Raw genomic sequence first — 13,792 nt, forward strand, 5'->3', positions numbered from 1 at the left:
TCTTTAGATTGTATGTCCTGGTCTGGGCCAGGACAGAGCTAATTTTCTGTCTTGTAATTTTGCTTTCAGCTGAGTCTTTTCTAAGTAGTTGTTCTTGTTGAAATTAACAGCAAGTTTCTCAGTCAGTGTCTGCTTCTAAGACTGAAAATGCTCAGTGTTATAGTTACAGCTGGAGAATGGTGTGCAGAACCAGGGCCACTGCTGGGTTCTGAGGAACATCTTATGTTACAGGAAAGGAGTAAAGGGGTCACACCTGCAACCCTCCTTTAGGGAGGAGCTGGCAAAACACATGACCAAAACTGACCAAACAGAGTAGTGTCTTGCAAATGTGTCATACTCAGTATAAATTTGAGGGAAGTCTATGGGATCTGATTATTACTGAAAATCAGATATTTATTGGGAGCTTCCATCAAAATACAGGAAGCTGGCATCAAGTCTTATTTTCAAAATCATTAAGATAAACTGTGAAGAACATTGTTAGCCTAACAACAGATAAGCCAACCACTCCAGTGAAGGTGCTTAAATACTCAGGTGAATACAGAAAGGAGTCTGCATTACCAGAGACCAATGAAGCAAGGGTGGAAGCAAAGGCATTTTGGGAGTCAAGCAAAGAAACCTCAGCAGACTTGGTAAAAAACTGTACAAGTAGTTTTTAGTTTCATGCCATTGGTGCTGTTTCAGCTTTCCCTCAAAGGACCAAGGATATTAGTTCCTACCTGCAGAAGAAAGCGCATCAGATGGATCTCCTTTATATCATGATATGAATAACGGGAACACTTCTGGTCTTCTACAACATGGTCTTTATGACATAAGTTGAAAATAAATGGATCACTTATGCTGGAAAAGAAAAATACAAAGAAAGAAAAATGAATTTGAAGCGAAAAGGATCATGAGACTCCTCATGAACAGCCAAGTCCTTCCTCAGGAAGAGTAGAAATACTAAGAGATAGCAAGATCAACTGGGGCACACATGATTTGAAAACAATGCTAAACACAGAAGGCAGATTTTGTACTAGTTCCCAAAATAAAATGAAGAGCCCCTGGAGGCTAAGGGAATTGTTACTGCTTGCAAATAATCAGATAGCAATGTTTTGCACATACTGAAGTCTGAGAAGCAGATAGCAAAGGAGCTGGGAGGGAGAACCTGAAAGCCTGGATCAAGAGTAAGGATCATGTGGATACACAGGTCTTATAAACAGCAACAATTGGAACAAATATTTAAGTGATTAATTCATTATTACATTACTTGTGTACCTGTACTGCAATTGCTATCTACAGCCTAAGCCATAGCAAGTCCCCTAGAAAAACAACCTTGGACCCAGTCCAATCAATTCTAACTTGATCAGATTGTCTGATACTGGACTTTGTAATATTTATATTCAAAGCAGACAATCAGGGAGCAAAAACACTGAGTTACTATTCATGGTTCCACTGAGCTTTGCACATGAGCTCACAGTATGTGCAAAGAACTAAGTCTAGCAGACTCATTTTCAGCATTGATCAGCTTCAATAAATCATGAGTCAAAGATAATAGCAGTGTGACAAATATTAATTATGATTCTACCTTGGAGAAACAAACAGAATGAAACAATGAAGGTAAAGGCTCTTGTAATAACTGTTTCATATAACTGAATAAAAGATGGAAAGCAGTGAGAAAGAAACATAAACAGCATTTGAAAAAATCTGAAAAGCAGCAATGTGCATGTTAGGCTGCCCACCATCTCCATCTGTTGGAGCTGAGAGTTCTTGTTGCCTCTGCAAAGCCTGTGAAGAATTTCCTGTTATATGTTAAACAATTCTGTGAAAAGCTTGAAAAGATGGCAAAGTTCTTGCTGCACTAGTATCCCTCTTGAAATCACCTCAAAGTCTCTGAGAATTCTAAGTATTCGTGTTCCAGTGCTGAAGTTAACCATGCAGGTGTCCATGTAGAAGGAATGACTCACCTGGATAAGCAGTGAAGTGTACAGTAGACTTCTTCTAGAGGGGATAACACAAAGCCCTCACAGATGTAGAAGTGTTCTTTGCCAAAGAGCAGCACTCCTTCCTGTGCTGTATGTCCCTGCACAACTGCCACAGAGCACTTGAATGTGACCTAGTATGGAAGCAAACATAAAGCCAGGAGTGGGTAACACAGGAAACAGGGACAGCAGAAAGCAAGACCCAGTGATGCAGAAGGACACATGCTTGTACTAAAACAGCTGCCATCATGATTGGCAGATCTATAGACACAGAATAATAAAATTGCTCAGGCTAAAAAAACCATTCAAGATTATTGAGTCCAGCCTCATCCTAACCCTATTACCCTATTCCTGATGACCCACCACTAAACCATGTCCCCAAGCACCACACCCAGATGATTTTTAAACACATTCAGGGATGGAGATTCAACTACCTCCCTAGGGAGCCTGTTCTAGACCTTGACAACCCTCTCTGTAAAGAAGTTTCTCCTGATAGCCAACCTAAATATCCCCTGACACAACTTGAAGCCATTTCCCCTTGTCCTGTTATCTGTCACCAGTGAGAAGAGATCAACCCCACTCTTGCTACAACCTCCTTTCAGGTATTTGTCAAGAGTGATAGGGTCTCCCCTCAGCCTCCATTTCCCCAGACTATACAGTCCCAACACCCTCAGCAGCTCCTCAGAGGGGATGTTTTCCAAACCCTTCACCATCTGTGTTTCCCTTCTTTGGACCTGCTCCAACACCTCAATGTCCTTTTTGTGCTGAGGTGCCCAAAACTGAACACAGTACTCGAGGTGGGGCCTCACCAGTGCCAAGTACAGGGGCAGGATCACTTCCCCAGTCCTGCTGGTCACACCATTTCTGATACAAGCCAGAATGCCATTGGCTTTCTTGGCCACCTGGGCACATTGCTGGCTCATACTCAGCTGACTGTCAATCAATGCATCACATTTTCCAGTCTCTAGTCCAATGGGACATCCCCAGTTAGCCAGGACTTCTGAGAGATGATGGAGAGAGGCTTGGCAACCACACCTGGCAACTCTCAGCACTCTAAGGTGTAAACTATCTGGCTCCATCAACTTATGAGTGTCTAACTAATGAAGCAGGTCCATAATCCATTTCCTCATGGATTACATAGGGCTGAATCTGTTCCCCATCTCTGTCTTCTACCTTAAGGAACTGTGTGCCCGGAGAACAACTACTCCTGCTATTAAAGACTGAGGCAAAGAAAATATTAAATACTTCAGCCTTTTCTTGATCCTTAGTCACCATGTTTCCCTCTGCATCTAATTCTGACACCCAGTCAGAAAATCACCATATGACTGATATGTGTTACTAGTAGTGGGAAGGTCTGATGCCCTTTTTCCCCACTAACTCTGTTCCTTCCCCATGTATCTGTGACTATATTTAGCAAGATGACTACAGAACATGAAGAGCTTGCAAATTTTGTAGGGGTTATCACTGCAAAACCTTGTTAAATAGCAATATCCACAGGGGGTTGAAACATTGAAGAAAGAAGTGAATTCCATAGCATCATACAGGAAAACAGTGGCATATAATAAATATAGGTATAATTAGAACACAGAGGAAAGACATACACTTTTACTTAGATCCCAGTGCAATATATAGTAGAAAAAATCCTTCAAAGCAATCCCATGGAACAATGAGCAAAGAAAAGGTCTAACATTCTATGTATCTACCTCACTGTGGCCAGCTGAATCCAGCATACAATGGACTGAAATTTCAGTAACACAAAGCTTCTTGCACTGACACTGCTGTCCTATATTATACAGAAGGCCAGTCTGAATATATGAGTCTATGATTCTAGTTGACTTAAAGCTTTAGTTAAAAATTCTGGAATAGTCTAAAAAACCTCCGTTGACATCCTAGGACTCATTTTCTTTTTCTTTCTCCTGAGCAAATTAACCTGGAATTTTTAACTCACAACTTAGATCCACTGGGAATTTTTCAACTCAGTAGTTGTTTTTTCTCAGAGTTCAAGAGCCAAATCTCTGTAGGAATTATCTGCCTGAAGATGCAAATAGTCTTTTCACAGTTTTCAAAAATACTAGTGGAGGGTGGCTGTCTATTCATGGAGACCCTAGTAGTGTTAGCACAGCCCTTCCAGGCAAAAATGCAATGCAAGGATATTAAAGTCCAAAACCCCGTAACCGGAACACACCCATGCCACACAATTTCTGTAGCATAACATTTTTACAGAATAGGGACAAAACAAATGACTACTCTAAGCCAGTTCAGAGGTCCATCCAGGCAAATATCCTGCAACAGGAACTTAAGGAAAGAGTGTAAGAAACATGCTAGAAACAGACTCATTCTTAATCTTCATGTATCTTCTCAGCAACCAGTGGCTTAGGGACTTCCTTGAGTCTGTTTGTCCTCCACATTGTCACATATCATGTTTCCCTATGAACACTCACAGTCATCTCTAATACCTTGCTCAGCCAGGTACAGACACTTTGCATGGTATACATAAAAACAACACATTCAAGTAGCATTGTATCAGTAATCAGAGATGAAACCTGTAGTTATGTACTCTTTCTGCCATTCCTCCTTGTGTACTGAGGAATTCTAAGGTGCATCAGCTACAAAGGCCCTGCAAGTAAACTAGGGTTAAGGTTATTTAGGGCCACCTAAATAACGAGGAGTACATGAAATAAAATACATTGCTTTCACAGCTTTTGCTTGGGAAACAGATACATGTTATTATGGTAAGTGAGAGCAATACAGGACTGACTTTGTGCCACTCATAAAACCTTTCCAGCAATGATTAGTAGTTTGCTTGGTGAAGTCTCATCTTACTTCGAAATGGTCACACGTGCATCTCATTAATCACAACTGAAGAATACAAGACAGATTGCTTAATTCTGTCCAGCTGCTCAGTGACTGAAAGAAACTGAATCTACTTGACCTAGTCCTTAGGGGTAGTAATTCTGGGCTCAAATTTGGTTACATCTGAACTGTTAAAAGCATTGGATCAAATTTCTTCTGCTCAGACTTGAGAAAGCTATTGCAATCACTAGAAAGCAAGCCCTGTGGTCACAACCCAGAAAGACATTCAAGACATTTTGGAAGACATTCTTTTTTTCTTGCAGGTGGCCTCCATCTACCCTCCCTCTCTTAACAACATATATGTTTCTTCAGCAAAAAGCCCATGTGTGTTTCTTCAGTGTGCATTTCTCAGGTTTTCACAAATTCCCAGCTGATACAAGGAAATAATATCAGATATTTAGAAGAAAGGAGGAGTGGCAGAAGAAAGTTCTTGTCTTGCACATTGTCATGGGCACTTGGACTGCTTCCTGTCTTTGCTTTCTGTGATGAAAGCTGCCATCCGTCCCAGCCCATCCTGTGAAGCTGACATCCCTTAGCTGATAATAGCATCTGAAAGCCAGTTCTAATAGGATTAGAACTCATACCTCTTGCACATCCAGGCTGCTCTCAAACAGAGAATGCTGCCAAAAACTAATATGAGTCCTTAGATTTCCCCTTAGGTCAGTTCATTCAAGTTCCAACCCAGCCCCCTGTTCCCATGACTCTCTCAGGAATAACAGCAGTGAAGTCTGATGCTTCTTTCCCTTTTGCATCTTCCTACAGGAAGCAACTAACTTAGGGGATCACCTGTGCTTGCTTCAGGTAGTAGTCAGGACACTGGGGTTTGTCAGGAACTCTGTGGCCATCCAGGGAGCAGCTACAGCTTTTCAATTGAAAGATGGTTTTCATCAAGTTCACACCAAAAAAAAAAAAACACCCAGAAGCAGATATGAAGTGGAAATACTCAGTGGTATCCATGGAGCTCAAGTAGCACAGTTAAAGAACATGCCTACAAGAGCAGAGATCTTACTAAAGCTGCTCCATTTTGGGTTTTTTTGTTTGGTTGGTTGATTGGTTGTTTTGTTTTGTTTTGCTTTGTTTGGTTGTTTTTTTGTTTGATTTTTGGGGTTTGTTTGCTTGGGTTTTTTTTTTTGTTTTGTTTTGTGACACTTCCACAATGAGTCAGATCCTATCCTTTGCACCTAGTAGCACATTTGGGGTTCAGGTAGAGTAGCATAGGCTGGGGAAGCATAGGCAGCCTTTCTAATCTAACAGAAACCTAAATAAGCTAAATTAGAGGACTAATAACCTACAACACCTTGTCCTTCTTCAGGCACCCCCAAGTGAACTTCTTACTGCAGTCAGGTAGCAATTACAATCCCTTCTCCTACAGCAGGGATGGAAGAGGAGAAACTGAAAAACTGAGGTACAGAAAAGGGAAATGGTTTGTGCCAAAGACCTGGCTTCCTAAGCCTCTGCTTTGGCCACACTGGTTAATCCCCATTCCCATTGCATTTCAGTGTATGTATGTTGCATACTTGCACTGGGATGAAGTGTAACAATGCTGCCATCAACCCAGGCTCTCTTAGTGTCCTGCGTAGCTGTGAGGTATGTAAACTGCCCCTAGAAATGCTGCTGGATGCAAAAGTGGATGCAAAGCTGCTGCACTGTTCTGTCAGTCCTAAATGCTTAACCCTACACTACTCCTTCTCAATTGAGCCTGTTCTTTAACCAGGTCCTTTCTCCCAGGCGTGGATTGAGCTCCCTCTGATTTATGCTAGTGCCTTCTATTATTGTCCTTGGCACCTCCTGTTCTCTCTCCAGTCTTTCCTTCAGAGAAAGGTATTGTTCCCAGATTTCTGCCCAGATGCTCTCTAGTTAACTTCAGGTTCATTACCCCATTGGATTCTTATCATTTCAAATGACTTGCTGGCAAACTAAGGTTTAATTTTCTTCAAAATTTCTGCACCAGAATAATTCCCAAAGCCTTGTAACACATTCTTCATCTATTACATGCTAACCACAAATCAAAAGCCTGGTAGGACTACTTCAGGCTTGTAAAGATTAGGAAGGCAATCATGTAGCTGGAGACTCAGGCTGCAGATATAGGAATCCAATCTCCCTTCTCTGCTGCTAAACCAGGGTTATTTAAAAGTTTGGTTCTGGCTTTTGGTAGATAAATTGATAGATCAGGTCAAGACCGACCCTATTTCCATTTCTTTTGTGGAATTCTGCAGCACAATGTGTTGTAAAACATCACCCACATCACATATAACCTCTTCCTTCCATGCCTATTGTGTGCAGTCCCAGTATATTGCAGATATACACAAAATATAACCTTCACCTGAACAAATTACAGCCTCAGGAGGAGTCTCTGCAAAATGTGTAACCAAAGTGCTGGAGTAATAACAATATAGCAGCTTCTAAAAACACAGCCCTGACAGCAACATCTCTAAATCTATACCTGCAGCCTGCTTAATCTACTGAATTTACATACATCAACTTCTGTGTGCAGGAAAAAAAAAAAAGTCTTGTGATTTAGACATACACACATAGATATGACTCTACGCTGACAGCACAGCATCAGTTCCAAAAATTCAGTGGTGAGGTGACTAAATTCCCAGCTTTGGGATCAAAGTAATATTTTTCCCAAGCACACTAATAGCAGTCCTTTTGCCCAGTTTTCACAAATGGTCCCTGCTGAGGCCATCTATAATGTGAAGCAACATAATCTCAACTACCAGTCTACCATTCTTCTTTAGTCTGCAAACAACAACCTCCACCCTCCATCTCTTGTACTCAGTGTGTAGTTGAAGCACAAACATATACAGCTCCTCTGAATACCCACTTACTACTTTAAATACCTCCACAGAGCCAAAACACAACACTGGCCCTCTGTGTTTTGCATATTACCAGGACTTCATACAAGTTTTTTGGCTTTTAGAACTGGACCTAGCAGATCACTGAAAGCTGATAAGGACTAGAGGAAAACTGGCCCATAATACAGAAGCAAACAGAAAGAATAATAAGAAGCCTAATATCACAGGAAATGACACTACATGTAAAGTAATTGTAGAAGAAAGATTAGGGCTCCCTGGGTAAGGAAAACAGAATGAGATCAAGAACCCTGAAAACTGAAGGCTGCACTATGCAGGTGAGGAGAATGGGACAGACAGCTCAAACATAGCAGTAGTGCAGGGGCAGCTGAAAGAGACAAAATAGCTGAAGTTAAACTTCAAATAATCAAGTAAGAAATGGTGCTCACCTCAACACTCAGTATCTCTTCCAAATTTAGAGTTGGGACATATGGTGGAGATTTGTGAACCTCCTCTCTCTATAGTACAGCCCCAAATCCAGGATCATAACAAACTCCAACTGTCTCCTCCAGCTGCCACTTTGTCAGAGGCCATTATAAGGGCCTGGAAGACACTAAAATTGCTTTTTCCCAGGAGATGCCAATGTCATACCCATAGCTTTCAGCAGTTCTGCTGCTGACTGGCTGTTCCTGGGAGGCCTGACAGAGGCTTGCATTTTCAAGGTTTGGGAATGTCACAGAAAATTTAAGACAGCATTATTATGACTACAAAGTCATACAAAGTCATCTCCTCAAAAGTCAGATTAAATTTAGCCCCTTTGTATATGCAATATTACCATGTAGCTTCATGATTAAACACTATTTTTTTCACAGTGCTTGCTCAGAGTGGACATATTCTAGTGACAAATTAACATTACGTGAGGAAGATGACTGGAGTCTATAGCATTCCTGCTAGCTACAGAATACAGAGGGTGCAATTATATGTATTTAAAGAATCCTGGATGGAAGAGACTTTAACTGCATATATCTGGCTATAATTTCTTTGTTTCTGACATTTCCTAAATTCAGGCTGTTTGACTTTGAAATCTGGGAAATATGTTCCTCTGTGGGTAGTTTAGCACACTAAAAAAAGCAACAAAGAAAGAGCATATCTAAAGGCTGTACTTTGCATGATCTGGGTGTTGCTCAAACACAGAGTATGAGTATACCCTCATAGGATTAATCTCCATTTTGTCAGACTCTCACCTTCACTCTCTGCTCTCAGTAGCCTTACACTAAAGCCTTAGGCCATAGTAAATCTGAATCCCTTTGTTTTCTCTTTTATAGTCCCTTTCTCTGTTAGTTCAAGCAATAAACACATCTTGTTTCATACTTAAAATTAATTTTGCAGAAGTGCTTATGAATTTTTTCTAGTCTATTTGGCAAGCAAGATAAACCAAAAGACTAGATTACTTTATCATGACACCTGCAACCATATTCTCCTGATCAAACTTGCTAAGAATAAACTCTGAACCTAACAGCAAATATCAACAGCATTTCATCTGCTGCTTCTGCAAAAAGCCATCTCACATATCTGAATACATACAAAAGTATCTCTTTAAAAATAATGCAAAAAACCCAGCAGAGTGACATCTTAAAACAGTGACCACTTTCCAGAGAAGGGCTATACTTGTCTTAGAGAAAGCAATCTAGTACCTGCCAAAGCATTGCAATGAGTTTTTTGTGCAGTACAGTAGACAAGATGATGGTTCCAGTTGCCTGCTGAAAGTGCACATAGCTCACAGGGCAGCCATTTCCAAGGCAGGACTGCAGAGCACTAAGTGAGCACAGGACAGCCAATGTCACCCCCTGCTGCTGTTTTTAATACTTCTGTCAGCTCGGGCAACACAGTGCCTGCCACTGGAAAAAAACCACGCCTGGCATTTCTGACAGCTTCCTGCAGAGTTACATGGAGAAGAGACAGCCTGAAGGCTCAAAATGAAATCAGCACACAGAAAACATGTCTCAAATTTTCATGCTTGTCTCCTTCTTCTGTGAAGAGGTACTGGGGGGGGGGGGGGGGGGGAGAAACAAGAAGAGGCAGGGAAATGGATTATGTTGTATAGACAGTGTACTAACAGCCCTAATAGCATGAGGAAGCCACCGTGTTAAAAAGCACAGATGTGGCCCCCGGCCATTGGCAAAGCATCAAGAAAATTTGATGATGGTATTGAGATACAAAAGTAAAATTATCATTTCTTTATCTATGTACAAATATCATAGTGCTCTGTGGCAAAGTTCAAATACTCCAAGTCTGACCCTTGGCTTCCCCTCTGGAATGCTCGCTCTTGGGCCAGCAGAGGAAATGATGCCACTGGAACACACAGGTACACTGCAAAAGATCAGAGAATGAGGCCAGGTCTACTCCTCATGACAAAGTCCTGCAGAAAATGGCTATGAGCAGTGCATTTGCACATCAGGGCTTTGATTTGGAGTAACTATTGTGGAGGCTATGCTAAAAGTAAAGGCAGGTTGCTGTCTTTTGAGCAAAGGAATTAAATTGAATATACCAGACCAAAGTTACTGTCTGCCTAACAGAGACACACTTATTTAGTCCACAGCTCATGTACTTTTCCAGAGTTCCTGAACTTGCATCTTGCTTCTGTTGACAAGAAACCTGGGAGGAGGGCACCCAGTCCAATACAAGGACAAAGATGTAACAGCATTATTTTGACCAGATGACACACAGTAGAAGCATCAAACAGGGAGCAGGGAAGTCTCCATGGTTTTAGAGGGAAGAATATTCCTAGTATTCATGGAGAGGCAGAGAAGAAAATGGTATGTGAAGGGGAGAAGTAAACATTTTCTGGTATTAGGCAGGAAAAGATTTAGACACCACTGAGCTGGCAACCCAGACAACATATGCATACCTTTTCAGAGATAACAAATAAATATGATCCAGACACTGCTTTGAGCATGAATAAAGATGGGGAAGCAGCATAGGAATTCTCAGAATCTCATCATTTTCTATGTATTAGGCAAATTCAGACTACTCTCTCACAGGTACAATAATACCTTGATTGCATGCCAGAAGTTTTTTGTGTTACTTCAAAGAGTTAATGTTAAGTGCCCTTCAATAATAGGTCTATAGAGGAGTTCATAAAAAGGCTGAAAATTTCTAAGTGCTCTAAGGAAACAGACAGTGACGATGTTTACTGTGGCTTGAATCTACCTGAACCACAAACTGAAAGGAAAAGATTGCTCTCCACATCCAAAGTGCCATCTTCCCAGAAAAAAAAGTATCTAGTTTATCTTTCCTACCTTTTCATTCTCTGCGAACTCCTGCAATATAACTTGTCTCTCCACACAGAGTTCCAAGAAGTCTTCTGAATGGAAACTTTCATGTAGAGCAGGGAAGAATGTTAGCTGGTTACAGTCTGATCCCTTCTTATCCACATCCCTTTCTGCTCCATTTAACGTCAGCTGTCCTATATCAGGATAAAAGAAACTACATTATTGGTTGTAGACAGATGACACCCAGCATGTGCAATTTCACCCAATGTGTTCTACCTTGGGATATTTATTTATTTATTTGTAAAAAGACAGTCGAGAAAAGTAAAATCTGTGACTGCTAAAGAAGGATGCTTATTTCAGGGAACCAAAAAGAGTTAGCTGTACTCAGTCAGAATTCAACCTAAATTCCTATAATTAATAAAAATTCAAACATGTTGAATGAATGTATTTAGTCTCCTTTCTGCACTGTGTTGGATTGATGGTCTGATAAACAATAAAAAAAAATAATTTAAAAAAGAAGAATCTCTTCACATACCCACATAAAACTAGGAAAAACTAAAAATTATAGTCCATTGGGAACATGTGCACAGCAGGATCTTAAGAAAACTGAAGGAGAAACAATCCACTCATATCTTCCCCAATTTGTGTCACAAGTTCTGCAAATTTTTGTACTGTACACAGTTGGAAAGGCATGATCAGCTTTCTTATCCAGGCAAACTGTAAACATTTTCATACAGAAATTAAAAGGTACTTCAATCTTGTTTGAAGTCTAGAGCAAGCTCCACTTTCATTTCATACTTGGACCCTGACACACTAAAAAGTATCCAACAATACTACCTGCTTCCACCAGCATACACTGGAAGCTTTACTGGAAACAACCACACAAGTCTGAAATCCATAGCCTTTGACTTGGCTGACAGCTCTAGACCACAGTTCATTCTCAGTGGTCTGGGTTTTTCCCCTCTCTGAAAAACTATTAATTTCTATACGTCCCATCCCCTCCCTTTCAATATCTCACATAACAGAAAACTTGGCCTTGAAAACTGAAAAATGTTCAGATCATATTTTGAAAAACTTGGTTCTATTTTGAATGGTGAAAAACAATTTGTCATGTTAATTTTCTTGGTGATTTCCTCTCGCTCTCCATTATTTTGTCCACATTCATGGAAAGTTACAAATCCTATTACCACTTCTCTGAGCCATCTATCACCTGGTTTTAAATGCTATTTCAGAGGTAGAATTGGGGTGTCTACCAAAAACATGAGGGAAGGCTGCCCTTTTCTTTAAGAGTTCAAGCAGTTGTGATCTTCTCTGATGTACAAGAATGCCCAAAGATCTCATTTCAATGTAGCTTTTTTTGTTTTCAGGTCTTTCTCGTGTCAAAAAGAGAGCATCAAACTCTGAAGACACTTTATATACCACCTATAGCAATTGCATCAGTCTTTTCCCAGATGTTCAAGTGTCTATTTAGCCCAGAGTGCTTATGATACTTGGTTTTTCCACTACATGAAATTCTGACCTGGTACTACATACACGAACTCCAAATCTCCCTGGCTGTTTGTGCCCACTCTCTTCGTGATATATTTAGACCTAAAAGGTTACCTGGATTCACTTCAGCAGGGGAGGTTGCTTCATTTCTGTTTGCTAGGAAAACCTGAAAAGAGACTGGGTATGACTAGAGTGGAATATCCAGACAAATAAAAGTAATTCAGGACCTTGTTCCAGAGAAAATCACAGATTTAGAGCTAAGTTGTAAATAAATGCCTTGGAATTTCAAATGAACTCATTGAAAAGGACTCAAAGAAACAATTACATATAAGAAAAAACATCAACAATTAAGCAGAGGGGGTACTTCCTTTTCAAAGACAACTGTGCATGAGGCCAGTTGAAGAAGAGAAACCATACCACCCAGTCTACAGAAAACATCCAGAATCCAAGCTTCACATAAAAGCTGAAAACGTCCTAAAGGTGGAAACTTCCTGATATACTGAAGTGCATCATCTTCTGGTTGCTAGGATTTGGCACTTCGACACTATGGAGACTGACAGTAGTCAATACCCCACTCATACAGTTCAATGCTTAGTTCAAAACACTGAAATTCTTTTGACCGTTTACTAGTTCTAGCTGCCCTAAGACTAAAAAGACTAAGACTAAAAGGACAGCGGAGCCTTCTAACTGGACTCCATTGCATACATTCAGAAGTGCATTGATATATCACAAGTAGAAAAGTATGCTCAGGTTTTAGTCTCATGTCTTCAGGGAGATCTGATACCAGAACATAGGGAAAATAATTGCGTTGCTGCTAAAGACATTGCAGACCCTTTCACTCTCTCAAAACCTGACCTGTTCAGTGGATTTTCTATGCCTGGCACAGCATATTGATGAGAACCAGAGGCAATAGGTATGTATAAAATCACCAGCAACTGTTAAAGAAATTGTACACCTCCTGCAAAGGCTTTTTACCTCATTCTTCATTCGTATTGTTGCCACTCGGGTGTTCAGATGTTGAATCCTCCTCCTCATTCGTGAAGGCCCTTCAAAACAATCAAGAATCCATCGTGGCTCTAGGGCTCGTGATGCATCTCTCCACAGGCCCCTTCCATAGAAAAGTTGCTCCTCAAGTATCATCCAGTCCTTGGCTGCTTTGTTATAATCACACTGCAGCATCTGTGGGAGAGAACCCTCTGTGCCACCTTTGCACACTCCTCTCCCATCCAGCAGTGGCACCACCGCACTGATTCAGTCTGATCTACTCTGTATGCGACCTCTGCACAGGGGGTGTTGCAGACCCAGCAAACAGAGGCCCTGCTGACCTCTGAAAATGTTCTATGGGAGATGCTACTAGCCAAACAAGATACAGTAACAACTACAAGCATGTCACAGACTTCAGCCTCCTTGAAAATGGTGTCTTTCA

At 40.8% G+C, this 13,792-nt stretch overlaps 1 protein-coding gene across 2 annotated transcripts in view; it reads right to left on the reverse strand.

Moving 5' to 3' along the window:
- Nucleotides 1–13,792, reverse strand: part of WDFY4 (WDFY family member 4) — a 133,828-nt gene that overhangs the window by 45,261 nt on the left and 74,775 nt on the right. For both annotated transcript variants that reach the window (XM_071748783.1, XM_071748782.1), the window contains exons 42-46: nucleotides 13,342–13,545; nucleotides 12,481–12,532; nucleotides 10,906–11,072; nucleotides 1,944–2,092; nucleotides 717–837 (exon numbers count right to left, since the gene is read on the reverse strand). In XM_071748783.1, the coding sequence (XP_071604884.1) occupies nucleotides 717–837; nucleotides 1,944–2,092; nucleotides 10,906–11,072; nucleotides 12,481–12,532; nucleotides 13,342–13,545 (693 nt within the window). The remainder of the gene's footprint in view (nucleotides 1–716; nucleotides 838–1,943; nucleotides 2,093–10,905; nucleotides 11,073–12,480; nucleotides 12,533–13,341; nucleotides 13,546–13,792) is intronic.

This window comes from Heliangelus exortis, chromosome 7, assembly GCF_036169615.1.
Source record: "Heliangelus exortis chromosome 7, bHelExo1.hap1, whole genome shotgun sequence".
Lineage (NCBI taxonomy): Eukaryota > Metazoa > Chordata > Aves > Apodiformes > Trochilidae > Heliangelus > Heliangelus exortis.